The 26459-nt window shown below is 57.2% G+C and overlaps 1 protein-coding gene across 4 annotated transcripts in view; it reads right to left on the bottom strand.

Annotated features, from left to right (window-relative positions):
* MXRA7 (matrix remodeling associated 7) overlaps positions 1 to 25754 on the bottom strand; it is a 47266-nt gene extending 21512 nt beyond the window's left edge. For 3 of the 4 annotated variants that reach the window (XR_007131568.1, XM_047756560.1, XM_047756562.1), the window contains exons 1-3: positions 25415 to 25754; positions 10038 to 10101; positions 5641 to 5737 (exon numbers count right to left, since the gene is read on the bottom strand). Coding sequence is in view for 3 of the 4 variants with exons in the window: in XM_047756560.1 (XP_047612516.1) it covers positions 5641 to 5737; positions 10038 to 10101; positions 25415 to 25750 (497 nt within the window). In the remaining variant the exon portion in view is untranslated. Of the gene's footprint in view, positions 1 to 4622; positions 4704 to 5640; positions 5738 to 10037; positions 10102 to 25414 lie in introns of all 4 variants that reach the window. The other variant, XM_047756561.1, reaches the window with a different exon arrangement.
* Positions 25755 to 26459: the final 705 nt, after the last annotated feature.

Raw genomic sequence — 26459 nt, 5'->3', positions numbered from 1 at the left:
ATGGGCTCTGAGGTCCCACTTATAACTGTTACCGGGTAGGGTCCCTCGTCAGTAGTGGGTTGCGACTACCCGGTTAGATAGTTGAGCAGATTGAGTGCCCAGTTGAAGGTCGATGGGCAGGATGTGTCCCCTCCTTTGGGCACTTGGACAGTTGGGGTGCCACATTGGGGTTCTGTGGGCTAAGCGCACATGGAGGTACTTTAGCGGAGAGGATCCACCTGTTAGTAACGTGGAAGGGAGGGTCCCCACAGCAGGTGGTTGGGCAAGGGGGCCCCTTTTGTGTGTACTTGACAGGAAGGTCCCACTTTTAGGTTAACTGGGTGGGGGCGCCATGCTTGTAGGTGGTTGGGCAGTAAGGGTCCCACTTGTATATGTGTGAGCAGAGAGGGTCTTCTTTTAAGGTCATTGGGTAGAGAGGGTCCCACTTGTAAGTAGTGGAGCAGGGAGGGTCCCAGTTGTAGGGAGGTGGGCAGAAGGCCCCACTTCTATGGAGTTGAGCAAAGAGGGTCTGACTTCAGGTTTATGGGGAATATAGGCTCCACTTGTAGCAGTTGTGCAGGGAGGTCCCACTTGTTTGCAGTTAAGCAGAGGGTCCCACTTAGAGTAACTGGGTGGGGAGGGGTCTCCTATAGGTCATTGGGCAGGGAGGTGCCACTTGTATCTGTTTGAACAGAGAGGGTTCTGGTTAAAGTCATTGGGTGGAGAGGCTTCCACTGGTAGGTTGGTGGGCACTGAGTTCTCACCTGGAGGTGTTGACAGGGAGGGTCCCCTCTTTCACTGTTTGGGGAGGGACAGTCCTCAGTTTTGCAGGTTGTAGGCCCACCTAGTGGTTCCTGGGCGGCAGTCGTCCCCCATTTGGGTCAGAGGGCCGCTAGTGTGTCACAGGTCATGTTTTGGGCAGGTGTAGGCCCACCTGCAGGGAGCTGAGCAGAGAGGGTCCCACCTGTAGTTAGCTGGACAGTGTGGTGGGGGCTGTCCCCACTTCTAGGCAGTTGACAGGGGGGGTCACCCTTCTGTGTGGCTGAGCAGAAAGGGCTTCATGTTCGGGGAATTCTATAGGGAGGGTCCAACGTGCAGGCACTGGGCAGGTTAGTTCCTACAGGGAGGTAGGTAGGCGGGTCAGAACTGGGTGGGAAGGTGTATAGCCGCTGCTCTAGACCAGGCGGGTTCACTCCAGATGCGGGCAAAGCCTAAAGAGCCGAGGTGCTGTGCGTCGGACATCTGTTTGTGGCCATCAGAAGCAGCGCCGGCTGTCCATCCATCTTTATGCGGCGCACAAGTGGCTATTTGCCTAACGTCACTTATGGGGCTGTCGTGGTGACAGTGTACTGCGCACACACAGGCACAGGCATTCTTCTGTAATGTCTGCCCCCGTCTTTCCTCACCAGGACAGTGTGGCGGCTGGGAGAAAAGTGCCTCAGTCACTCCATCCCCAAGTAGGGTGCTTGGCTTTGTGGCTGGGCTGGGCCCCGGGGTTTTGTTTTGTTGCTTTTTTTTGCTTTTTTTTAGGGCCACACCCGTGGCATCTGGATGTTTCCAGGCTAGGGGGTCTAATAAGAGCTGCAGGCACCGGTCTACACCACAGCCGCAGCCACGCCAGATCCGAGCTGCGTCTGCGACCTCCACGACAGCTCACGGGAGCCCCGGATCCTTAACCCACTGAGCGAGGCCAAGGATCAAACCTGCGTCCTCATGGATACCAGTCGGATTCGTCTCCACTGAGTCTGGTTTCCCTGGGCCTGGTTTCTCGCCATAGATTATTTCCTATCCCTGGTCTGTTTTGTCCCTTAGTGGGACAATGGCTTCCTTAGACAGGGGCTCCCCAGGTGAGGGCAATCTTGCACCCCCCCTTTTTCTGTGGACAGCCAGAAACCCTGTTTCACCCGAGTGCTGAGGGAACCGGGGCGGGGGCGGGGCGGGGGCAGAGGATCCAATTTTATCCCTCTGGCGCCCCCCTGTGGCTGTGAGTCAGCACGTGTTTACAGAACTTCACACCAGGGGCTGGGTCCCAGGCACCTCCCGCGCAGAAGGCCTGCGGGTATGCGCTCACCCGTGCCCGTTCGGCGTTTCACAACACCGTCCACTAGCGATGGTCACGTCCAGAAAGGTCAGGCCAGTGCCGGGGCCCCAGTCCTCACTGTCCGCACCAGCCTGGCCTACCGCCTGAGTTCCGCTCTTCCCCTAGACCAGAAGGTGGCCAGAAGAGTGGCTGATGGTGCTATTTCTTCTTAATGCCAAGCTAGAAGCCAGCCCAGCTCGCCAGCGTCACTGGCCCTGGGGGTGCGAGGGCCACATCCCCCTGTCCCGAGCCACTCCGAGGCTGGATGTGGCACCTCCCAGAAAAGCTGTGGGGGTGTTGGGCCAGGGGTTCCCCCAGCCAGGCAGAGGCAACAGAGAGGAAGCCTGTGAACCCCAGCCCCAGGGGAACTCCAGCAGGAGATGGGCAGGCAGTGATAAAGCAGGGATTTTCTGAAGCAGCAGCTGCCTCTGGATGTATGAAGCTTACACTTTGGGCCGAAGGCGTCTCATGTGGAAGCAGCTCCGAGCCTGGGAACGCTCATTGCTAACCATGTGGAGGAACGAACTTGGGGTCTCTCGCTCTGGGGCCTGCTGCCTGCTGCCATGCCCTGAAAGCGTGTGCACTGAGGCTTCGGAGGAATGCTGGGTCTTGTGAGCACTGGGGCTTTAGAGCCTTGGAATTCCTGCTGTGGCGCCGCGGGTTAAGGATCCAGTGGTATCTCTGTGGGTGGCACGGGCTTGGTCCTGGGCCTGGCTCAGTGGGTTAAGGATCTGGTGTTGCCACAGCTGTGGTGCAGGTCACAGCCATGGCTTGGATCCAGTTCCTGGCCCGAGAACTTCCACATGCCACAGGTGCGGCAAAAAAAACACCCTTAGGGTCTGTATACTACTATGTTGGCCAAATTAATACATCTTAAGCCAGGGTTTGCAGCGTGGATTTGATTTCTTTTTTCCCCCACCCGTGGAGTGCAGCAGCCTGATGGAGGATCAGTTCCCAGACCAGGGATCGAGCCCGAGCTGCAGCAGTGAGAGCGCTGAGTCCTAACCTCTAGACCACCAGGGAACTCCCTGCAGTGTAGACCTGTGACTCGACGGGGACCCTGAAGGCCAGGAAAGGAATTAGAAACAGGCAGAGTCTGGTCGGGAAGGGTCTGACAGGCGAAGAAGAGCACCCGTTTTTCACTGGCCTGGGGTTGTAGTGGTTTGACACTATTTTTCATAGGGACCATTCCAAGGCGGTTTCCTGGACTCAGGTGGGACCAGAGCTGTCTCACGCCCGTCAGCTCTGCAGGTCCCCACGGGAACCATCCTGCTGTAGATGAAAAGACAGCCACGCCTGCCGGCCTCTGCAACCCCAAGCAGCACCATGCGGGGCACATGTGAGAGGGAGGGCAGCAGGGCTCCCATGCAGGGGCGAACGTGCTGACATGCAAGGGGACCCCACGGGCAGGTGTGCGGGCGGGTGGCCACAAGGAGCAGGCTGGGGCGGGGGCAGCCATGAGCATGAACACCTGCCCCACCCTGGAAAGACACACAGGCCCCCGAATCCACCCGTCCCTCCTCTCCGCTCTGGCACAACTGTGATCACCCCGCCTGCAGGGGAGGAGGTGAGAACGCCTCACCCCAAGCAGCGCTCGGCCAGACTCGACCCCCCAGAATAGCACACCATGAGTCACTCATCTAGGGATCCGCCCCCCCCCCCAGGTCCAGGAGGGAAAGCGCCCCTGGGCAACGAGGAGTCTGCTGTCTGCACACAGCGACGGAGGAGGCACTCCCCTCCATCCCCGCGGTCCCAGCTCTGACAGGGGACGGTGGCACTCTGACCTGGGCCCTGCCATCCAGCTGGCTAACCAGCCTTTCCTGGTCTAAGGGGGCTTCCCACCTGCAGGGCACAGTCACCTGAGCGCACACAATAAAGCCAGGGTCTGCCGCAGCCTCTATCCACGGGAACCTTCGAGGGACCACAGGCCCATCAGGCCTCTTCCGTCCTTAAGGCAGGGGCTGCTCACTTTTTCGTAAAGGGCCAGATACTGACCCCTTTAGGCCTTGTGGCCCATGTGGTCCCTGTTGGAACTGCTCAGCCGGCCCACTGCTGTGCGAAAGTCACCGCAGACCACACAGAAAAACAGGCGAACGCAGCCGTGCTCCGATCACACTGGACTTACAGTCCGCCAGCCTTTGCTCTGATCATAACCTGTCTGACCCACAACTCGCAGGCACAGAGATTTTGTCGGGCACCGTTCTACTTTCCTAAGAGAGGACGAAGCTGCAGGGGTGACACGTGCGCTTCTGGGCACGACAGTTCCCTCCCAGCCTCACAAGGGGGCGCTGGCCCGCCAGCCAGCTGGCCCCTCAGCCCCAGAGGGACCTGTGTTCTGTCAACTGGGTGTCGATGAACGCTGCAGCCCTGGGAAACGGGCCTGTCCCCCCAGGAGCCCTGCCTGCGCTGGGGAAGACTGAGCCGGCCCAGGCGCAGAGAGATGCAGTAATTGGTTATGAAGGCGGCGGCGGAGGGGGAGGTTTAGGCCACGTCGGTGGTGATGGGGACACAGCGACAGACAGGCTGAGGAGGCACCACTAGTCTAAGAAGTCCATCTCCTTACCAAGAGGATTTGCAAGAATATTTGTGGCTCAGGACCTAAGGAACTCGCTACAGGGAAGTGAGGTCAGAGGTCAGCTCAATCCTGAAATATAAAGGCAGCAAACCGGGTCACACCCCGAGGCAGCGACGGGGGCACCAAGGAGCGGGGTTGGGGGGGGGCGGGGGGCTTCCCAGGCTGGGCTCCCACTGCCACCCCTCCGCCCCCCGGGGTGAGGGGCTTTCCGGGCCAAGGGGGATCCTCGTGGGCAGAGCACCCCTGACCCGACGGATACCGGGGCCTCGGGGATCCTGAAAGGGGGCGGAGGCCCGCATCCCGGAGTAAAAAACCCTCCCTTTTGACCCCAGAACCCAGCTGACACTAGCCTGTGGGGGGTGGTCGCCCAGTTGCCAGGCTCAGAAAACACAGGCTCCCATTCAGACGTGTGCTGACCCTGGGGCCACAGGCCAGCCCGTATCAGGGCGCCGTGGCCTGGCCCCGGCATCCCCCACCCCCTCGCCCCTGCTCCTTAGGGAAGCCCACGGGTGGCAGGAGTCCAGCTGGGGGCTGCTGGGGGAAGAGCCTGGCTCTAAAACTGAGGAGCTTCCCGGCTGCAGCTGCCTCGGAGCTCCGTGGAGCAGAAGCCATCAAAAGTGACCGCGGGCCCCAGGTGGGGCCCGCCCCGAACAGGTGCGTGGGGTGACGGAGCTGGTCTGAAGCGACGGATTGGTTTTGTCATGAACCCTCCGTGTAAGTGAACGGCCAGACCTGCTCCAGGCTCTTCCCAGGCATCTCGCTTTTTCCCTTTGGGTGGGGAGGGGGGCGCAAGGAGTGGGCTCAGCTCCCCCTCCCCAGTCACCCACACGGGCTCTCCCGGGGGAAACTGGAGCCTGGACTGGGGAACGCTCAGACGGACAGGGAAGTTGGGGGAGCGGGCACGGAGCCTGCAGGAGGCAGCGCCCCTAGGGAAGGAAGGGGCTCTGGGGCGCAGGGTCCCCACAAAGCGGAGCAGCCCTGAGGAGCGACGCCACACGACGCCTACCTCTGTTCCTCCTCCAGTTCCTCCTTGGTCATCATCTCCTTGTACTGGTTTCCTCGCAGCTTCCCGGGGCTGTACTTGAAGGAGAAGGCCTCTCCCCCTGCAGAGAGGACCCCAGTGAGAGCCGTTAGGGTGCTGCCCACCCCCCTACAAATTCAGAGTCCCCTTTCCCTTCATTAGTTAGTTTCCAGGGAGCCAGCCATCAGAGTTCCCGACTAGGAAAGACTAGGAACCATGAGGTTGCGGGTGCCATCCCTGGCCTCGCTCAGCGGGTTGAGGATCCGGCATTGCCGTGAGCTGTGGTGTAGGTCGCAGATGTGCCTTGGATCCCACATGGCTGTGGCCGTGGTGTAGGCCGGCAGCTGTAGCTCTGATAGGACCCCTAGCCTGGGAACCTCCAGATGCTGCAGGTGCAGCCCTAAAAAGACAAAAGACAAATAAATAAATAAATAAACAAAATGAGCCAGCCATCACGGCCAGAGAGGGACACCCACCCCCCAGCTTCAAAGAGGGGCAGGGGGGCCCCACCCCCATCCCTGGGCCAGCTGGGTACCGCCCCAGCCTGGGAGAGCGCTGGGCTCCCGGGACACCTCCTGCTCACCCTCGCCGCACCTGCCGGGTCCGCCCCCCACCCCCTTCCGTGGATGCCTAGGGCAACTCGGGAACTCTCTTAGGAACAGAAAGGGAATGAGACAGGTGGTCCCTCTCCATCCACCCTGAGCCTGGGTTGAGCCGTCCACAGAGCTGCCTGTCTGCCCCTTTCAGCAAGGGCTCTGCCTGCAAGGCTTTTGACCCCCTCTTGCTGAAGCCCCCCACCCCCACGTCACTGCTGTGCTCCTTACACAGATGGCGGAGGGAGCTCATCTCTGGGAGGCAGCCTGAGTCAGGGTGCTGGCTTCCCTGCCTCTCCTCAGGTCCCAGGAAGGCGGCCGGGATCCCCAACTCTCCTGCTCAGGTCCTCCTGTCTCCCAGGCTTGGGGGTGTCACCCCTGCTGTCCCGTTCTCCATGCCCCTCCCCCCACCTGTTATTAGAAATCTGAGGGCAACGCATCCAGCCTCCAGCGGCACCTGGGAGTGACGTGGGGTCTTCACGGCATGCCCCAATCAGTCGTTAAGAGCAGCACTTATCACTGGGTGCATGTACCCGGCTTCCCCAATCCCAGAGCAGACCCTGTAGCTTCAAACAAAAGGGCAGTTCTAGCGGCCTGAAGGGGGCAAACCAGGGGGTCTGGACAGAGGAAGAAGGGACAGGGAATGAAGGCAGGTGCGGGGCACACAGGCCAGAGGGTGGCAGCGCTCACAGGTGAAGGCTGCAAGGGCACAGGGGCAAAGCGCTCTGGAGCGCCCCCCTGCTGAATGTCCAGGTGGAGCGGGTTTCCTTGGGAAGCGATGCCCTCGTGTGGTCCTTCAGCCCAGCAGGCGGAGGGAGACAGCTCTGGGCACAGAGGCGGAATGGCCTGTCTCACCTCATTTCCATTAGTGTATAAAGAATGGAGGGAGGGAGATGCGGACCCCAGCAGGTCGCCCTCCCACACGGGGCATCCCCTTTCACTTCTGCTCTGTGTCACTGCACTGCCAGGGGTGTCAAACACCTCCACATCCTGCCCCGGGCCACCCTGACCTCCTCCAGCTGGCGGCTGTCCCCGCGATCAGAAAGGCTAATGCGGGCTCCAGGGAAGGAAGAGGCTCCAGCCTCTGAGATTCAGGCTCTCTCTTGGCTAAAGGAAGAAGGTTCTGGATGCAAATTCAGAACCCAAGTGTTATGGCTCAGCAGGAGACCTGGACCGCCTTTGCCCCAGGCAGCAGTTACCGTGTTTGTACAAGGATTAATTTATTCTCCATTCATGCAGGAGATACTGAGGGGGCTCTCGGTACCGGCCCCTTTGCAGGGAAGAAAACATACAGTAAGCAAAGATGAGCAATTAGAGCAGAGTCTGCAGCAGGCCTAGGCTGGGAGAGCTGTTCAGGGGGAGTGGCAGGCGGGGAGGTTCTGCTTGGAGGTTTCACTGGGCGGCAGGGGTGGGGGCGGGAAGGCCATCCCAAAGTTGCTGCGGTAGGTCTGGGGAGACAGATTCAGCAAAGCAGGGAGGCCCGTGAGGCCAGGGCGCAGGAGAACCCACCCTGCCCGAGCCTCCAGGCTGACGCGCCAAGGGCCCGCAGTCAGGAGCATCTCACGGCAGGGCCTGGACCCCGGGCACCTGGGGACCCAGGGACTATGCTGAGTGATACAGACTCGCTGTTGGAGGGGCCTGGGTCTTCGGGGCCGAATCACACAGAGCTGGTCTCCAAATGAGACTGCGCAGCTGCGCTGGTTTCTGGACTTCAGAAGAGGCAGCAGACAAAGAAAACCAATTAACCTCGACATCAAGGTCATTGTGTTGCTATGTTCTAGAAAAATAAGCTATAAAAAAAATGCTGCCAGCTGGGTGCCACTCCAGGTTTCAGCGTGGGGGGCAGGACTGGTTGGTTTTATGCTTCTCTGAGTCAGAGAGAACAAGCCACTTGAAGAGGCTTTCACCGAACCACACAGGCGTACCAAGTGGCACACGGCCACTTCCAATTTCACTGGCCCAGGAGGGGTCAACGGGAGAGCCCCTGGGCAGGGAACTTCCGCTTGCAGTCCTGGGTGCATCTGCCCAGTCGTCTGGGAAGGCATCTCAGGGGACCCAGTTCAATTAATGAGCTAGACGGCTCGCTGCGGGGGTGGGGGTGGGGCCCTCATGTTTTCTCCAAACCCCCTCCCTGCCTCCCCCGGGTCAGGGCTGGCAAGAGGCGGCTAGCGGATGGGGGAGTCCAGGAGTGGCAGTCAGATAAGGAGGGAGGGCCAGTGACACGGCCCCCGGCTGGGTGTGGGGCTGCACATCTGTGGACAGCGTTTTAGAAGGGGGCAGGGGACCTGCTGAGTCTCCCCTTGTTCTGGCCCAGGGGCCTCCTGCAGCTTCGGCTTTTGCCTTCTGTGCCCCCAGGTCACTAACAGGATCCAGTAAAGAGGCCGGGTTCCCTGCAGACCCTCTGGGAGAACCAAAGGCTGGAGGAAGCTGAGCCCACCCCACCCAGCCCCTGCCCCGGCCCCGGCTGCCCCTGCCCCTCCATCTTCCTCTAAGACTGTACGGCTAGAAACCAACAGCCCTTCCCTGCTGGGCCTCCGGGACACTCTGGGTGCCCCCGCCCCAAGTCCTGCCTGCCTGGCCCACACCAGCCTTGGTTACTGCATTCCTGCAACCGTCTCTTTCCACGGCTCCTGCCAGCTGTGGATTTAAAAACCACAGCAACAGTCTCGCTTTTTTAAAAAAAGCAAGAAGTATTTCAAATATACACAAAAGTACAGCAAGTAATAAGTTCTCTGTGTACTTGCCATATTGCCATGTAGCTTTGACTAATGTTGACATTTTGCTATTTTTGCTTCAGCTTTTTTTTTTCCTTTTTTTTTTTTTAGGGCTGCACCCTTGGCATGTGGAGGTTCCCAGGCTAGGGGTTGAATCGGAGCTACAGCTGCCGGTCTACACCACAGCCACAGCAATGCTGGATCCAAACTGTGAGCTCTCAGCAACACCAGATCCTTAACCCACTGATCGAGGCCAGCAATTGCACCCACGTCCTCATGGATCCTAGTTGGATTCATTACTTCTGAGCCAAAGGGGAACTCCCCACTCCCGACTAGCTGGGTTCTTAACCTCCTGAGACACAATGGGAACTAGCGCTGTTTTGTTTTTGTTTTTGTTTTTGTTTTTTTTTAATTTTTAAAAAAGAACTAAGACATGACAGACCCAGCAGAAGCCCCACACCGGGCTTGGTTTGTCTGTCTGGGGTGCTGGTCCCCGGGGCAAACACATGACCTTCCACTTGGACAATTGTGAACTGGTCTGTGTCCTCAGTGCTCCTGGCCACCTGGAATCCGGGGGCCACAGAGGTCTGGCCTGTGACCCAGAGCTGCTTGGGAATCGGGCGTTTCCTCCCCAGGGGCCTTTACCCAGCAAAACCCTGGGAAACGGCCTTGTGAAGGGCTTTAATCGCCCTAAGATGCGTCGGAGATATTTGGAGAGAAATGGGAAATGCACAGCGTGGGGACGAGAGAGCTGAGAGGCACTGGGGACACAGAAGGTCAGCGATGGGCCACCCGTATTAGGAGACAGCGCTCCCCGCGAGGGTGGGAAAGGAAGGCGGAAAGAAGAAAGCAGGTGACAGGGCTTCCGGCTCCAGCCTGGCTGTCCCCGGGGCGCCCCGGACCCCACCTCTCGGCCCCTCTCTGCCTGCTCTCCCCTCCGTCCCTTCCCCTCCTCCTGCCCCTCGACGTCTCCCTGAGAATCCAGGCGACCTCGGCGCAGCCCAGCCCCACAGCCGGAGGGTGAGGCGGCCTCTGGGGGTGGCGAGGTGCGACCCGGGTGCCAGGACCCACTCACCGTCTTCCTCCGCGGGCCCGGCCTGGGGGGGCTCCTCCTCGCCGCGCAGCTCCCGCTCCTCTTCCTGGAAGACGGGGAGAGGGGTCAGTGCCTGGGCACGTGGTTTACTCACTGACACTGTCATTCGGGGTCTGACCCTCCGTCAAAGTGACCTGACGGCAGGGCCACTCTTAGGAGAGGTGTGCGTGGGGTCGGAAGCAGGGCGGGTCTCGGGGAGACGGGGCCGCGGGGGCAGGACGTCAAGGGGAGAGGAAAGAGCCGCATGGGGCCACCCCGCGCAGGGGCACTGTCCTTCCAGGGTGGCCACGAGGCCCTGAGTGGGGGCCGCGGTCAACAGCAGGTGGGCCGGGGCGTCAGCACAGGGGCCGGTTGGCCCAGATGATGGGGTTTTGACCTTTGCACCTTGGTCCCTTTGCCTTTTCCCGTGTTGCTGGTCACAGCCTTTGGATGTCACCTGATCTGTGCACTGGGGCTGCCCACCCCTCCTGGTAGCCAGGAGAACCAGAGGCACAGGAGGAAGGGCGCCCGGTCCTCTGGGGCCCGGGCAGGGTGGCACAGAGAAGCTGCATCTGCTTCCTCTTAACACCGGTTCCATCCCTGACCGCTTCCATGTCTGTTTTCCCAAAATTGGAGTCCGCCTCCCTCAGCCCTGTTCTCTCCCACACACGGACAAAATGAGCAGAAGGGTGGAAGACGCGTCCCAGGAGGACCCTGGTGAAGGAACGAGTGACTTCAGCTTGCAGGAATGTTGGAGGATGAGAGGGCCGGGCCAGCGGGGATGCAGCCCTGAGGGGGAGAAGGGCAGGGCGAGGGGCCGGTGGCCCACGGAAGGCCAGCAGCAGACATGGCAGGGCCCCAGGCCCCGGAGGGGGCACACAGACATGAATGAGCGGCCCTGCAGGGGACAAGGTGGCACCGGGGACAAAGCCAAACCCAGGCCTTCAGGACTCCGGGTCTGGGGGTCCAGCCCGTCTGCAGCCTTGGCAGGAGTGCTGGGCGGGAAGGCTCCCCAACGAAATGGAGCGAGCTAAGTGGGGAGGCAGAGCTTGCAGGAGCCGAGGAGCCAGGTGATGAGTGGCGAACTGAAGGGCCAGGGTCTCCCGCTGGGACTTTCTCTCTGCGCCCCCTGGGGTGTAGGGCGGGGGCCGGGGGCGGCCCTCTTCCCCCTGGCGCTTGACGTCCGTCAGCACCATCGACATGGGAGCCACGCTGCCCTGAGCGCTGCTCCGCTCCTGGGGCTTGGGTGTCCAGAAGCCCTCCCGGATTTTGCCCAGCAAAGCATCCTTGTGGCTGCGGGGTCGATGGGCCTCTTAGGGCATCAGGCAAAGGAGCCAACACACTTCTAGGGATCTGCTCTGGACCAGAACACCAGCCATCTGTGTTGCTGTTGTTTCGACACACTCACAACATGCAGAAGTTTCTTGGCCAGGGGTGGAACCTGAGCCACAGCAGTGACAACGCCAGATCCTTAACCCGCTGAGCCACCAGGGACCTCCTATCCGGGTTTTATACAGTGGTTCTGGGTGCCGCGGAAAACAAGAGAAAACTGGTAACAACTAAATGTTCATCCAGGCAGTACAAGATATTCGAGTTAAATATCGTGGGTTGATCTGCTCGCCAAAATATGTCCAGCTTGAATACATCACAGCGCATCCATGCACCTGCCGCGCTGCTCTGGAAGGGAGGCGACGGTGAGTGCTCATCTGAAAAGCGCAGCCAGACGCATTAGCAAAGGGGGAACCAGGAAGCAGCACAAGGCAGAGCGCACCCTTCTCGGTGTGAACATTAAAACAGAAGTGCAATGATACAAAGAAAAAAAAAAAAAAAACAATCAGGAGTGCACATACCCGCTCATAAATGTGGAGAAAATGTTTTCTGGAAAGACGCAAAACACTGTCCACAGGGACCGCCTTTGGGGAGAGGAGCTTCCTTTCCATCTGACACATTTCAGTGTAACTCGGAGTTTCTAATCCTGTGCATGTAGCATTTTTAAAATGCTACCCAGGATCTCGGAACAGTGAGCTTGGGGCTATTGTATATATTTTTCCTTATTTTAAAAAAAGAAAGAGAGGAGTTCCCGTCGTGGCTCAGTGGTTAACAAACCCGACTAATAACCATGAGGTTGCGGGTTCCATCCCTGGCCTTGCTCAGTGGGTTAAGGATCTGGCATGGCTGTGGCTCTGGCGTAGGCTGGCGGCTACAGCTCTGATTCGACCTCTAGCCTGGGAACGTCCATATGCCTCAGGTGCGGCCCTCAAAAGACAAAAGACAAAAAATAAATAAAAATTCAAAAATAAAAATATAAAAAGACAGAGTGGAGTTCCTGCCATGGCACAACGAGATCAGCGGCGTCTGGGGAGTGCTGGGACACAGGTTGGATTCCCGGTCCTGCACCATCAGTTAAGGATCCAGAGGTGCCACAGCTGAGGCTCAGGTTGTGACTGCAGCTCCGATCTGACCCCATATGCTGCACGGCAGCCAAAAGAGAAAAAAGACCAACAGGTTAACCTAGTCAGGGCTGGATTCCAGGAATAAGCCCAGTATGGATACCAGCGGGGAGGCCAGTTCTCCCAGTGGGTGCGAGGGACATAAAGATGAAAGGAAAACAACCAAAAAAAGCAAACATAGTCCCTTTTTGAAGGAACTCACTGGCCAGGAGGAAAGACATCTTCCCAGATAATTGCCACCCAAGGGGAAATTCAAGACCATTGCAGATCCAGCTCTGGCTGACCTGCTAACACTCCCCTGGGGAGAGGTTGGTCTACATTTGGATTTTGCACTTGACTTTTGAAGTGCGGTGCTTTTTAAACTGGTTTTGACCCATTGGTGGGTCATGAGAGCAATGTAGAGCTTGCTACTAGGATTTCAAAAACGTGCAGCCCAGAAGTTCCCATTGTGGCTCCATGGGTTAAGAACCTAACATAGTGTCCATGAGGATGACAGTTCGATCCCTGACCTTGCTCAGTGGGCTAAGGATCCCGCATTGCCGTGGCTGTGGTATAGGCTGGCAGCTGCAGCTGCAGCTCAACCCCTGGCCCAGGAACCTCCCTATGCTACAGGTGCAGCCCTTAAAAAAAAAAAAAGTGCAGCTGATGTCTTAGTGTGGTTTTAAGATTTAATAATTTCGGAAGCATAAATGCTACAAACATACCGAAAAATGACATTTGAAAGGTATTTGCATTTTATATTTTAAATATATTGATGATTTTCTAGCTCATTTTGAGATTCTGAAAAAACCTTTCATGGGTGGAAGGTCAGCGATTGAAGGGACTGCCTTTGCGACTCCAGCCTTGTGATCTGAGGAAGACTGGATGCCCATCTGACAGTTTGGACTTGGCCTCAAGGGAGGTCAACCAGATGTCTGGGGTGCAAACAGCAAAGGACCCTGCTGCCTGCCTGTCTGTCCAGTTTCTGGACACGGCAAAGCACAAAATTGAAAGAACATGGCTTTCAAATGTCAGGAAACTAAGTATAAAAGGAATTTAAATAAGTAAATAATCAACCGAGGTGTTTTGTAGGTTTGTGGCATTTACACTTAAAACTGCACTAAGACTTTGGGGGCGCTCCTGTGTGCCAGAATGAAATTAAAGATAAACAGTGGTGTGGGGCGGGGGGAGAGGTAGATACCATTTTACAAAACTTCTCTGACTTTATCTACGGGGATGTGATTCAAAATAGATTTCTTGGAGTTCCCGTCGTGGCGCAGTGGTTAACGAATCCGACTAGGAACCATGAGGTTGAGGGTTCGGTCCCTGCCCTTGCTCAGTGGGTGAATGATCCGGCATTGCCGTGAGCTGTGGTGTAGATTGCAGATGCGGCTCGGATCCCGCGTTGCTGTGGCTCTGGTGTAGGCCGGTGGCTACAGCTCCGATTCAACCCCTAGCCTGGGAGCCTCCATATGCCGCGGGAGCGGCCCAAGAAATAGCAACAACAGCAACAACAACAAAAAAGACAAAAGACAAAAAAATAAATAAATTAATAAAATAAAATAGATTTCTTATTGTGAGACGTAATGAACTTTGGACCACATGCTTGAATTGGGCACTTATTGTTTCCTGTCTGCAGAGAAACCCCCTTCTTTCAGAAGGTGCCCCTGAAGCCTGGGGGAACCGCCCAATCAGACCCCCCGACACACAATGTGATGACGCTGGCGGGTGGATGTGACCCACGGGCCCAACTTCCTCTTGGGCCCGAGGGATCTCTGGTCCCAGAACTGGAAGCTTAAGAGCTGGGAGCTGCGGAGAGTGACCGGGGCGGGGGGCGGGGGGAGTCCCCCGCCATGGCCACCCCCGAGGCCATTCCACCCCTGCCCCCTCTCTGTGGGAGCGACTCACGTCCTGTACACCACTCTGCCAGGGTCAAGCCCGGGGGCAGGACGAACCCAGCAGCTGCTCAGAGCTCTGGCTGCAGACATCACAAGAGGCCACCATCACTGTTGACCCCTCATCAATGTGCTGTATAGTCCCCGACGTTAGGGGCAGAATTGTGTCCTTCCCCAAATTCATCCATTGAGGTCCCAACCCTCAGTACCCCAGACTTTGACTGTATTTGGACAGAAGGCCTACAGAGGTTATTAGAGGAGTTCCCTGGTGGCTCAGTGGGTTAAGGACCTGGCATTGCCACTGCTGTGGCTCCGGTCGCTGCTGTGGTGCAGGTTTGATCCCTGGCTCGGGAACTTCTGCATGCTGCAAGTGCCGCCAACAACTCCCCCTCAAAAAACAAACAAATAAATAAAAAAGAGCATTAGATTATTAGGATGGGTCCCAGTCCACTTTGACTGGTGTCTTTACAAGAAGAGGAAACGTGGACACACAGAGAGACACCTGGGGTGCGCGCACACAGAGGAAAAACCCCGCGAGGACACAGCAGGAAGGCAGCACCTGCAGCAGAGGACAGAGGCCTCGGAGAGACCGAACCCGCTGACACCTTGACCTCAGTGTTCCAGAGAAGATAAATTCCTGCTGTTTAAGCCACACGGTCTGCGTTGAAAGTAAGTCACTTTCATGAATGCTGAGAATCACGACATGCTCTGGGACAGACAGCTGCTGTCACCCTGGCAGGTTCCCACAGCAGACCCTGCCCCAGTCAGCTCACTGACCAGCATCTCAGCCCTCCATTCGTGGTTAAAGCCTAGTTCGCACCTCACACGTTCTGGGACGCCTTTCTTTTGTTGTCTTTTTTCCTTAGGGCCACACCCACAGCCGCCACACCCACCGCAGCACTCCTGCGATACTATTGTTTTTTAATTGTTTTTATTATAGTTGATTTACAGTGTTCTGTCACTTGATGCTATATAGCCAAGTGACCCAGTTATACATTTATAAACATTCTTTTTTTCACATTATCCTTCTGGATTTGTTCCATCACAAGTGATTAGATATAGTTCCCTGTGCTACACAGCAGGATCTCATTGCTCATCCACTCCAAATGCCATAGTTTGCATCTACTAACCCCAAACTCCCACTCCCTCCTCCTTGGCAACCACAAGTCTGTTCTCTACGTCCATGAGTTTGTTTCTTTTCTGTAGATCGGTTCACTTGTGCCGTTTATTAGATGCCAGATAGAAGTGATATCATATGGTATTTATCTTTCCCTTTCGGACTTACTTCATTTAGTATGAGAGTCTCTAGATCCATCCATGTTGCTGCAAATGGCATTATTTTGTTCTTTTTTAATGACTGAGTAGTATTCCACTGTCTATATGTACCATATCTTCTTAATCCATTCATCTGTCATTGGATATTTAGGTTGTTTCCATGTCTTGGCTCTAGTGAATAGTGTTGCAATGAACATAGGGGTGCATGTATCTTTTTCAATAAAAGTTTTGTCTGCATACGTGCCCAGGAGTGGGACTGCTGGATCACATGGTAGTTGGTTTTCTGAGGTACCTCCATACTGTTTTCCATAGCGGTTGTACCCATTTACATTCCCACCGACAGGGCAGGAAGGTTCCCTTTTCTCCACGCCCCTCCAGCATTTGTTATTTGTGGACTTACTAATGATGGCCATTCTGACTGGGGTGAGATGGCACCTCATTGTAGTTTTGATTTGCATCTTGCTAATGATCAGTGATGTTGAGCATTTTTTCATGTGCCTGTTGGCCGTCTGTGTCTTCTTTGGAGAAATGTCTCTTCAGGTCTTCTGGCCATTTTTCTCTTTTTTTTTGTCTTTTTTTTTTGTTTTTTGTAGGGCCACACCCGCAGCACATGGAGGTTCCCAGGCTAGAGGTTGAATTGGAGCCGTAGCTGTTGGCCTACACCACAGCCCAACGGCAACGCCAGATCCTTAACCCACTGAGCGAAGCCAGGGATGGAACCCGCAGCCTTATGGTTCCTAGTCAGATTTGTTTCTGCTGAACCATGACAGACAGGAACTCCGGATTGTTTGTTTTTCTTGCTAGTGAGTTGTATGAGGTGTTTGTATATTTTGGAGATTAAGCCCTTGTCAGTTGCATCATTTGAAACTATTTTCTCCCATTCCGTAGGCTGTTTTATTTATAGTTTCCTTGGCTGTTCGAAACTGGGATCCTTTTCTAATTCAGCTTTTCCGCCAGTGGAGGGGGTGGAGGTGGGCCTCCTGACAGCCCGGCCAAGGCCAGGAGCCCAAGAGGGAGGGGCGGCAGAGGGGAGGGGCAGGGGCTGCAGGGTGAAGAGGGGCTTGGAAGGAGGCTTCTCAGAGCCCCTGGGAGCCAGGTACGCACCCCAGGGGCAGCGCAATGCTACTTATGGCTGCCCTGGCCCATCTAGGCCTGACGCACGGCTGAAGTCAGAAGAGATGGGGGAAGATGGAGAGAGAGAGACGGATACCTGTCTGCCTAAGGAGATGGATCTGCTCTGGGGTCCTGCAAACAGGATCTGTTGGAGCCTGTGACCAGCCACCTGGGCTGCCTCCTGTTGTGCCTGTGCCAACCCCTCCCCCGACTCTAGTTCATCCAGAAAGTGGACCTGACCGGGGGCGGGGACCACGGATCCACCAGGGAGGCAGAGGGGAGGCCCAGCTCCCATGGGGATGCCTGTCCCTCCATGCCCCCGCAGCAGGCGACAACAGAGACAACAGGAAGCCCTCAGGGGGCCTGCACAATCCCCCAAGCATGCGCCATGCAGCCAGGTCAGCGGACCGCCCCATCTCCAGGGAAGGTCCCTAAGATGGGCACTGAGACCGGGCACAGGGGCTGCCTCCCTGCTTCCACTCAGGCGGAAGCAGGATAGACAGTGCTGGCACTCCTTCCAGAAGGATTCCATTAGGCAATGAGGCTGTTCATCTTTTGCATTCACAGCAGAGCGTTGCTGTGGGGCGAGCAGACAGAGCAGAGCTGGCGCCAGCTCCCAGGGCGCCGGTGCTGGGCGGGGAGGACAGGCTGGCGGCCGAGGTCACAGCCAGGCCGTTCTCTCCGCCTGTACCATCAAAACAAGGCAGCCACCCCTGGCCTCCAGATGACAGCTCCAGGCTCCAAGCAGGCCAGCTCTCTCCATCCCCTTGTGCGGCTGGACAGGACATGTCCCCGGTGACAAGGAACCAACATCTTCTTGTCCCAGCTTGACCCCTCTCAACGTGTCCAGGTTTTCTCTGCGGTCACAGCAACTTGACACTTCATCATGGCCCAGGAATGTTGACGACAGCCTGGCACTTCCTTTCCATCTGACTTCTAAGCTCTCCTTGCCTTTGGGAGACGTGTGGGGTCCCTCCTCCCCCTAATTCTCCCTGATCCAGCCTCGGTCACTCTGTGCCTTCATCCCTGTCCGGCCTCCGTCACTCTGTGCTTTCATCCCCATCCTGCCTCAGTCACGCTCCTTCATCCCCGTCCGGCCTCGGTCACTCTGTGCCTTCATCCTGGCACCATGTCCTGGAGCCCATTCTCCTCCAATTCCCCTGTTCTGAAGACATCTTAAAATGCCGACTTGATGATGCTTTTCTGCTCAAAGCCCCCTGATGACAGTTGCCATGTACAGTTCAAGTACGCCTGGCTTTGAAAGCTCTCCTGCTTCCAGATTCCATGAGTCAGTCTCTAAGGGTTTGCTGGCAAGTGCTGTCCTCTCCCACCCACCACATGGGCCATGAGGTCATCCTTGGGGCCACAGCCTCGGGCACAGGGGCTGTCCTTGGAGGCTCACCCCTGGGCCCCTCTCCCTCCTCTGTCGGAGGGGGTCCTCTGAGACCACACCGTCTGACTTGGACAGGATGGAGCTCAGTTATTATTCTAACCGGGGTGGAGAGAGCCCTGGCGCTGTGTGGACGGACTGCAGGGTCTGCCGCAGGGAGGAGGGGCAGAGGGGCCAAGATCCCCACCCAGACCAGTTCCGCTTCTGCTCCCTGCACTGAGCTTCCTTATGCGACTGGAGGGAGAAAGGTATCCAGTGCTTTTAAATATGTCAGAAGCCACTGATCTAACTTGGCTCTGACCCAGTACAAAACCCCAGGTGATAAAACCTTTGATGAACTGCCAGCTACCCAGTCTCTGTTTGAACACCCCCAGCATCAGGGAGCTCACTACCTTACAGTTTGCCTCTTTGGGGCAGAAAACACAGCTCTAGGGATGCACACAGGCAGGTGACACACAGGGCCCTGGGCACAAAGAAAAATGACTGCTGCTGCCCAGGGCAGTCCTACGAGCAGGAAGCACCTGCCTCTCAGCAGGAAGCGATGGGGTTTTCTTTTTGTTGTTATTGCAGTTCATTCATTCAACAAGTACCTTCTGGGTGCCCCTGTTCTCATGAGCTGATATTCCTCCGCAGCAGACAATGCACCAAAATCAAAGATGACCTCAGCCTGCACCGAGTGCTGCGAAGGAAGCCAGAGAGGACCGTGTGCTGGGAGGAATTTACATCCACCACGGTGGCCAAGGTCACAGAGACTTAAAAGGGGAAGAGACCCCTTCTAGGGATCGAGGCTGGGAGGGCTGGCCAGGCAGAGGAAGAGCGGCACCAGGCCTGGCATGTGTCTGGGGTGGGGGGCGACCAGGAGAAGAGGCAGAGCCGTTGGGGGGTGTTGGGAAGAGCCTGGCATTTACTCTGTGAGTGATGGGAGCCACTGGGGGGCTTTAAGCAGAGCAGGAGATGTGGTTTCTATGTTGTGAAGATCACACTGGTTGCTGGGTGGGGTGCAGGTGGGGCGCACACTGGAGGCAGGGAGACCTGAACAGCCCAGACGAGGCATGGACTGGAGCGGTGGCCAGAGAGATGGGTGAGCCCGCATGCAGCGGGCATTCTGGAGGCCCAGGAGGCAGGACCTGCTGATGTGGTCACTGCGGGCAGGTGGGACAGGGACAAAGAGAAAACCAGGAAGACACTGCGGCTCTTGGTCGGAGCAGCCACGCGACTGGTGCTAGAGCTCTGAATGGGATGACAAACACTGGGGTGGGGGCGGGGGGGGGCAGAGGGCATCGTGGTGGGCAGAAACGCAGCACCCTATCAGACGTGATGTCCAGGAGGGGGCTGGGGCCGGGCTTGGCTGGGGCACAGCCGTGGGCGTCATCAGCTCTTGATCCCAGGCTGACGGCAGCCCATGTGTCCTGGGAGGTGGCAGCGGTCCCGGCCACGCAGAAGCCCTCCACTTGCTGTCATGGGCTTGAGCTTTTTTAGTGAGGTCCGAGAGCAGAGAGCTCCTGGTAACCCCCTGACGTGAGGCACAGGGATGTGGGGGCGAGGACAGCCAGGGGGGCCAGCCTGCAGGGCTGTGGGTTCAAACGTCCAGACTAAGAGACCGTCCTGGACTCCCAACCGAGGGCACGGTCACAAGCCCCAAAGGCCCCAAAGGCGCAGGCCGTCTGGCTCAGACATCAGCCTGCCGGATTCAATCCCATCAGATTAACGTCTTTGGCCCTGCTCCTACAAAGAGGATTTGGAGGACATCAAAGCTTCATAAAAAACACCCCGAGGCAGCAGGCAGCAGCCAGCCATCTACCAGACCCTCCGTCAGTGAGTATTAGGCTGATTTCCAGTCTCTGCCTTTGGAGAGAAACAGAGGTCAAAGACAGGGAAGAAAATGAAGAGAGGGACCAAATCAGATCTGAAAGGATCAGAGGAAGAAAAACCCTTGTGTTGGGGAAAGCCAGGCTGAAGAATTTTGACCATGACCGGCTCCAAGGACAGTCACAGAAGGCAGGTGGCCAGCACTTCAAATCTCCTTTAGCCTTTATGAGGAATAACGATGAGAAGGGTCTGACCTTGGGGGAGGCGGACGATTGTTACAGGGTGCCACTGGGCCGGAGGTAGCTTCTGATTTTGAGACTGATCTCAGAGGCTGAGTCTTCAGCAAGTTACGACTCCGGTTGGGAGAAAGAGCCTTCACACCACAGTCCTAGAATTAGCCGCCTGTGAGACCACGCTCAGGGCTGCCTCAACCAGAGGTCAGGCTGGTTAGCAATGCCAAGGATTGCTATGCAAGTTCCCAGGCCAGGGATCCCATCTGAGCCCCAGCTGTGACCTCAGCCCCAGCTGTGGCAGCACGGGATCCTTAACCCACGGCTCCACAGCAGAAACTCCCTTGGCAAGGATTTCCAACTTGAAAATATGAAACCCCAGGGCAGGCACCTCTCCCCAGGCTGTGAGAGCAGACAATCACGCGCTGCTACAGAGGGTCAGTTTGCTTCAGTCCGAGCCCTTCATCTGGTGGATGGGAAGACTCAGACCCAAAGCTTAAGTGACTTCCCCCAAATCCTGTGGCTGTTTTTCATTTTTATTTTTTAATAAAATAAATTAAAACCCAGTAATTTAAATACCTATCATTTATTACTTATTAAATACTAAGTAAATTTGAAAAAATAAGGATATACACATATTCTGTGTAGGTAATTCTGTGTAGGCCAGGGGTCAGATTGGAGGGGCAGCTGGCCTACCCCACAGCCCCAGCAATGCCAGATCCGAGCCGTGTCTGCGACCTACACCACAGCTCACGGCTACGCCGGATCCTTAACCCACTGAGCGGGGAGCAGGGATCGAACCCTCAGCCTCATGGTTCCTCGGCGGATTCGTTTCTGCTGCGCCACGATGGCAACTCCAGCAGCTCCTTGTTGGAGGGAGTTTCTGGACCCTATTCCGTTTGTCTGACCTAAATGGGCCAACCGAGTGTGGTCCGACTCAGGTGACTCCAGAGATGCCACCTGGGACTTGGCGTTTCTCAGAAAGACTGTCTGCCAAGGGCCTGAGCTGGTCTCCCTCCTCTCCCGCTGTGGTTTGGGCCAACTGTCTGGGAAGGAAAAGGGCCACGAGGAAGAAACTGCCTAAAAGCAAATGTTTTATTTCTGACTCTCCAGAGCTAGGCAGCTTTTTTCTAAAGGTATGTTCTTTAAGAGTTTACTACTTCCCAGTAAGCAGAAAAATTCTAACTGAGGGCTGCATTTTCTATGTGCAAACACGACTCTATCGCTGAAAGAAAGAGAACATTTTAGCTGCTAGGAAAGCCCTGACTTCTCCTAGGGAAAAAAAAAAAATTAGATTATAAGCTTCGCCAGCTGTACAAAACATAACCGCCTGCACCACAGATGGCTGAACGCTGCTTACAGCTCCCCGCGCTGTCTCGTATTCAGTTGATGTGCAGCGCTGCTGGAATGATCGCGAACACGCCAGCGGCGGCTTTGCGTTCAGCCCTTCCCCTTCCCGCCGTCGGCCGACCCGCCAACGTGCTAGCTACGCTGCTGTTCTAATTAATGCGCATTTGGATGATGTCTGTTTTCCCCCCTAGAAGTCTCACTAGAGCTGTCACAGCCTGAAAATTTGTGTCCCCAGGATTCACACGGCTCCCTGCCTGGGACATCGGTCAGCTGCCTTCTGCGGAAGTCCCTGCGCCGTTTCCGAGTAGGAGGAGGGGGCCTGAGCGCTGGGGGGCGGCCTGGGTCCTGGCTCTGGTACCATCGAATGACACCTGAGCCTCGGCGCCTGGAACCCATAGCTGCTGGGGAGGTGAGAGGCCTGCACATCTAAGGTCCTACCTCTACGGCAGCACCAAGAAGGACCGTTTCCCGGCATTGAGAGGGGCCCGCTCTTGCTGCTGACCTTGTTCTAGGTCATTCTTTGTGAGGGTAGGGCCTGCCCGCCCCTCTCATGCCCACTCCCACTCCCACACAAATCCCTCAGAGAGAAACCAGGTTTAATAACACGGCCCTGCCCTCTGCTCGGCCTCCTTGTGCTGGGCTGGCTGGTCTCCCCCCCCACCCAATGTCTTCAGTCACTGCTCAGCCTCCCGTGGGGGGGCCAGCACGTGGCTTGGCTCTCCCACACCTCAGAGATCCACAGCCGCAGCAGAAGCCTGCTTCCCTGGGTTCTGGATCCTTCTCAGTAATCAGCTTTGTGAGTGTAGGCAGCAGCTGCTCTGGGCCTCCCGCCCCAGGAAAGGAAGCCCATTGGATTAGAAGGGCCGGGTGGTTAATGGAGAATGAAAGGGGGCGGGAGAGGTAAGTGCCACTCGACCGCCCAGGGCTGTGACCTCCGGCTCTCAGCAGCTGGGGCGGCCCTCCCTCCTCCCCCTGCTGCTGTTCACTTAATGAGAGGCTGGCTGAGGGCGTCACTGCTGCCTCCCCAAAGCCAGACCAGAGTTATTTTTCTCCAGGGCTCCTTCGTGCCTGTTTTCCAGGATGGGGCAGTATGAGAATCAGAAGAGAGCCCTGTGGCCTGCTTTACACAATGCCCAAGTCCATTTCCAGACCATTTCTCAGCAGCTTCTTCCAGGGTCATCCCACCACTGGGAAGGTGGGAAGCGGGGGGACAGTGGATATCTGTGTCCCCCAGCACCTGGGCCTATGCACAGCTGGAGTTGAGGAGGGCTTGCTAGCTCAGAAAGCGCTGGAGCCTTGAGCCCCAGACCACTGGGGAGGAGGGGAAGGAGGGAACCAGTCTCACCCGGTGTCAGCTCCGAGCCTCTGCAAGTGCCTTGTCCCTCAAAGCCCCCGCTCGCCCTCACAGGACACGCGCTCTCCCAGACAGAGTTGAACCAGGCCTGCTTTCTTTCTTATTTTTGTCTTTTTTCCATTTCTTGGGCCACTCCCGCAGCATATGGAGGTTCCCAGGCTAGGGGTCGAATCGGAGCTGTAGCCGCCGGCCTACGCCAGAGCCACAGCAACGCGGGATCCGAGCGGCGTCTGCAACCTACACCACAGCTCACGGCAACGCCGGATCGTTACCCACTGAGCAAGGCCAGGGATCGAACCCGCAACCTCATGGTTCCTAGTCGGAGTCGTTAACCACTGCGCCGCGACGGGAACGCCCAGGCCTGTTTTCTAAAGGACTGCTAAACCCATCACATAGATACCATGTTGCTGAGAGCCCAGAGGCCTTGTAGAAAGTTCTTTCCAAAGTGTTACTGTAACCCACAGGATCAAGAGATGACGGAGCACCACTAAAGAGCACTCTATTTTTTATAGTTTTTTTTTTTTTTTTTTAAATGGCCGCACTTATGGCTTGTGGAAGTTCCCAGGCCAGAGACTGAAGCTGAGCCACAGCTGCGACCTACTCCTCAGCTGTGGCAATGCTGGATCCTTAACCCACTGCACCTGGCTGGGGATCAAACCCATACCTCCACAGCGACCCAAGCCGCTGCAGTCAGAGTCTTAACCTGCTGCGCCACAGGAGGAACGCCACACTTTATTTTTTATTTGTTAATTTTTGGCTGCGCCTGCAGCATAAGTAAGTTCCCAGGACAGGGATCAAACTCTTTGAGCCACAGCAGGGACAATGCCAGATCCTTAACTGCTAGGCCACCAGGGAACTCCAGGACACTTTAAACTTCAGTCCAGAACCTGCCACTGGGTGAACGAGGGCCAGTGTGTGAACTGTGGGAACAGGGCTGCCTAGGAGCAAGTGGTAGCCTGAGACTAGCCCGACACCTCTCTGTTCCCAAGGGAACTCTGAATATCGGAGCACGTCCGAACCCTCCCTGCCAGGGCCACAGGTGAGGTTTACAACCACAGCAGGGCCTCGCTTCCTCCGGGGATGAACTAGGGCATCTCAGCCCTCCTCGGGCTGGTTAGAATCCACTTTAATGACACAATTAGTCACCCACGTGTCAAGCAAAGCGCCTGCTCCAGGAACAATTACTCTGCGAAAGAGAAATGCCTCCGCCCAGCCTCGCCTCCTCTCCAGTATAAACCATTGTGTCCAGCAAAATTCAGAGTGGGCACTGCAGACGCACTGACAACGAACCCAAGCAGCTCACTCATGGTTTCCCATCATCCTGGCTAGCCTCCGAAGAAGAGGAGCCCAGGAGTCAAAACAAGCCTTTTTCTTTTCTTTTCTTTTTTTTTTTTGCTTCTTAGGGCCACACCCATGGCATACGGAGGTTCCCAGGCCAGGGGTCGAATCGGAGCTGTAGCTGCCAGCCTATGCCACAGCCACAGCAATGCAGGGTCTGCGCTTCGGCTGCGACCTATATCACAGCTCACGGCTATGCCAGATCCTTAACCCACTGAGTGATGCCAGGGATCGAACCCACATCCTCATGGATACTAGTTGGGTTCTTATCACTGAGCCACAACAGGAACTCCAAAACAAGGCTTTCTGATCAGGGTCAGCCCTCCCCCCACCTCCCACCTGTGGTGGCCTGGAGGGGCCAAGGGTGCTGTGATCCTGGGGCCGGGCCTGGCATGTAGGTTTCCAATCTAAAGAGATGCATCAGAAAAAGTGTGTGGGGCTGGTCAGACAAGTGCACTGGAGACACCTCTCCTCTCCGGATACCCTGAAGCAAGACGGTGCGGTGTAGTCAGGACAGAGCCGATGGACAGCAGAAGCCAGAGAGCGGGTTTGCGGGGTTCAGCTGTGCTGCAAGAGGACCTTATCCTGCTAGCTCACTGCACACCCGCCCAGCTGGTCCACACCCCAGGGGAGGTGTGCAAAGCACCGTGCAGTTTGAAACAGACAATAAAAAGGATTGCAATTGTCCGGTCCCTTTCTTTCCGTGGCATTCTATGGGCTTCGCACAACATGACATAAATGACTCAGGAATCTGGATGTCAAATTGGCCTAAGAAGCTTTCCTTTTTTTTTTTTTCCTTCCGTTTAAGTTTCATATTTTCCACCAGAAGGCAACAGTCATTATCGCAGCCCTTGAAACAAGCCACATACACGTGGATTTGGGAGCCTGCGGCCGGGAGGATGAGGGGTGAGGGGGTAGAAGGTGGTTGGGACGGATGCCGGGGCGGGGGTTGGCCAAGAAGGGGAAAGCCAGCCAGGTGACAAAACACAACTCCGAGAAACTCGGCGACGCTTGGGGGGCGGGGGGAACGCCAGGACCTTCCTTTCCTGCCGGCCGCGGGCCCTGCCCTCCCTGGGGGCAGCGCGGCCCAGTCTGGGGGCCCGGGTCTCACCTCGGCCGGGGGCGGCAGAGTGCGCCGAGCCGCGGAGAGCACCGGGCTCGGGGTGGGAAGGGGCGCCCGGGAGGGCGGGACCGTACCTGCCTCTCCTCGGCGGCCTGCTCCTCCTCCTCCTCCGCCGCCGCCGCCGCCGCCGCCTCCGCCGGCGCCGGGGCCGCCGTGGGCTTGTCCGGCAGCGCGGGCTCCCCCGGCCCCTCGGGCGCGGCCGCCGGCTCTGCGGCGCAGGGGCCCGGCGGCTCGGGCGTTCCGCCGGCCTCGGCCGGGGGCGCGGGTTCCGGGGGCGCGGGTTCCGGGGGCGCGCCGGCGGGGTTCGAGCTCGCGGCCGCCCCGCGCCGCAGCAGCAGCCAAGCGAGCAGCAGGGCCAGCGCGGTGGCCAGCGCGGGCAGCGCGGCCAGCAGCTCGGCCGGCGCCTCCATCGCGCCGCGGCCGCCCAAGTGCCCGCCCGCCCACGGGGACCCCCGAGGGAGCCCGCCGCGCCCCGCCCCGGGGCGGAGCCCCCGCCGCGCCCCGCCCCCGACTTCCCCGGGCCCGGGGCTGGACGCCGGCGCAGCGCTCCCGAGGCGCGAGCAGGGCCAAACCCTCTCTGCCCAGGCAGGCCCGGCGCTTCGAGCTTGAGCTCCTTTTGCGACCGAGTTTGAAATGCCCAGGACTCCAGGGGCCCTCGGGTGAGCGTCATCTTTCTGCATCGTTTTCCTCTAGCCCTGCTCATTTTACAGCACTTTGGAGACACCAAGGGCCCAGCAGACAGAAGGGCTCCGGTAAACGGAGACACTGGGCAGCCTGGAAGACAATGAGAGCCAAACACCACCTCCGCTTACTTGTAGCCACCTTATATAGACATGTCACCAGCTGCTTGTGCTCCTAGGGTCGCCTTAATACCTTTTCACCAAGAGGACATTTCCAGGTGCCGCTGGGGAAAGCCCCTCCCGTTCTGGATCCAGCAGCCTTCCCCACAGGCTCCAGGCATGGACACTGCTCCCAGAGAGGAGCGTCTGGGGTTCAGCACAGGTGCTGTGGGTCAAATCTATTTCCTCCATTGACTTTTTTTTCTTTTTGGTCTTTTTGTCTTTTCAAGGGCCGCACCCATGACATATGGAGGTTCCCAGGCTAGGGTCTAATTGGAGC

This window comes from Phacochoerus africanus, chromosome 14 (assembly GCF_016906955.1).
Source record: "Phacochoerus africanus isolate WHEZ1 chromosome 14, ROS_Pafr_v1, whole genome shotgun sequence".
Taxonomy (NCBI): domain Eukaryota; kingdom Metazoa; phylum Chordata; class Mammalia; order Artiodactyla; family Suidae; genus Phacochoerus; species Phacochoerus africanus.
This window is presented reverse-complemented; position numbering and strand designations above follow the sequence as displayed.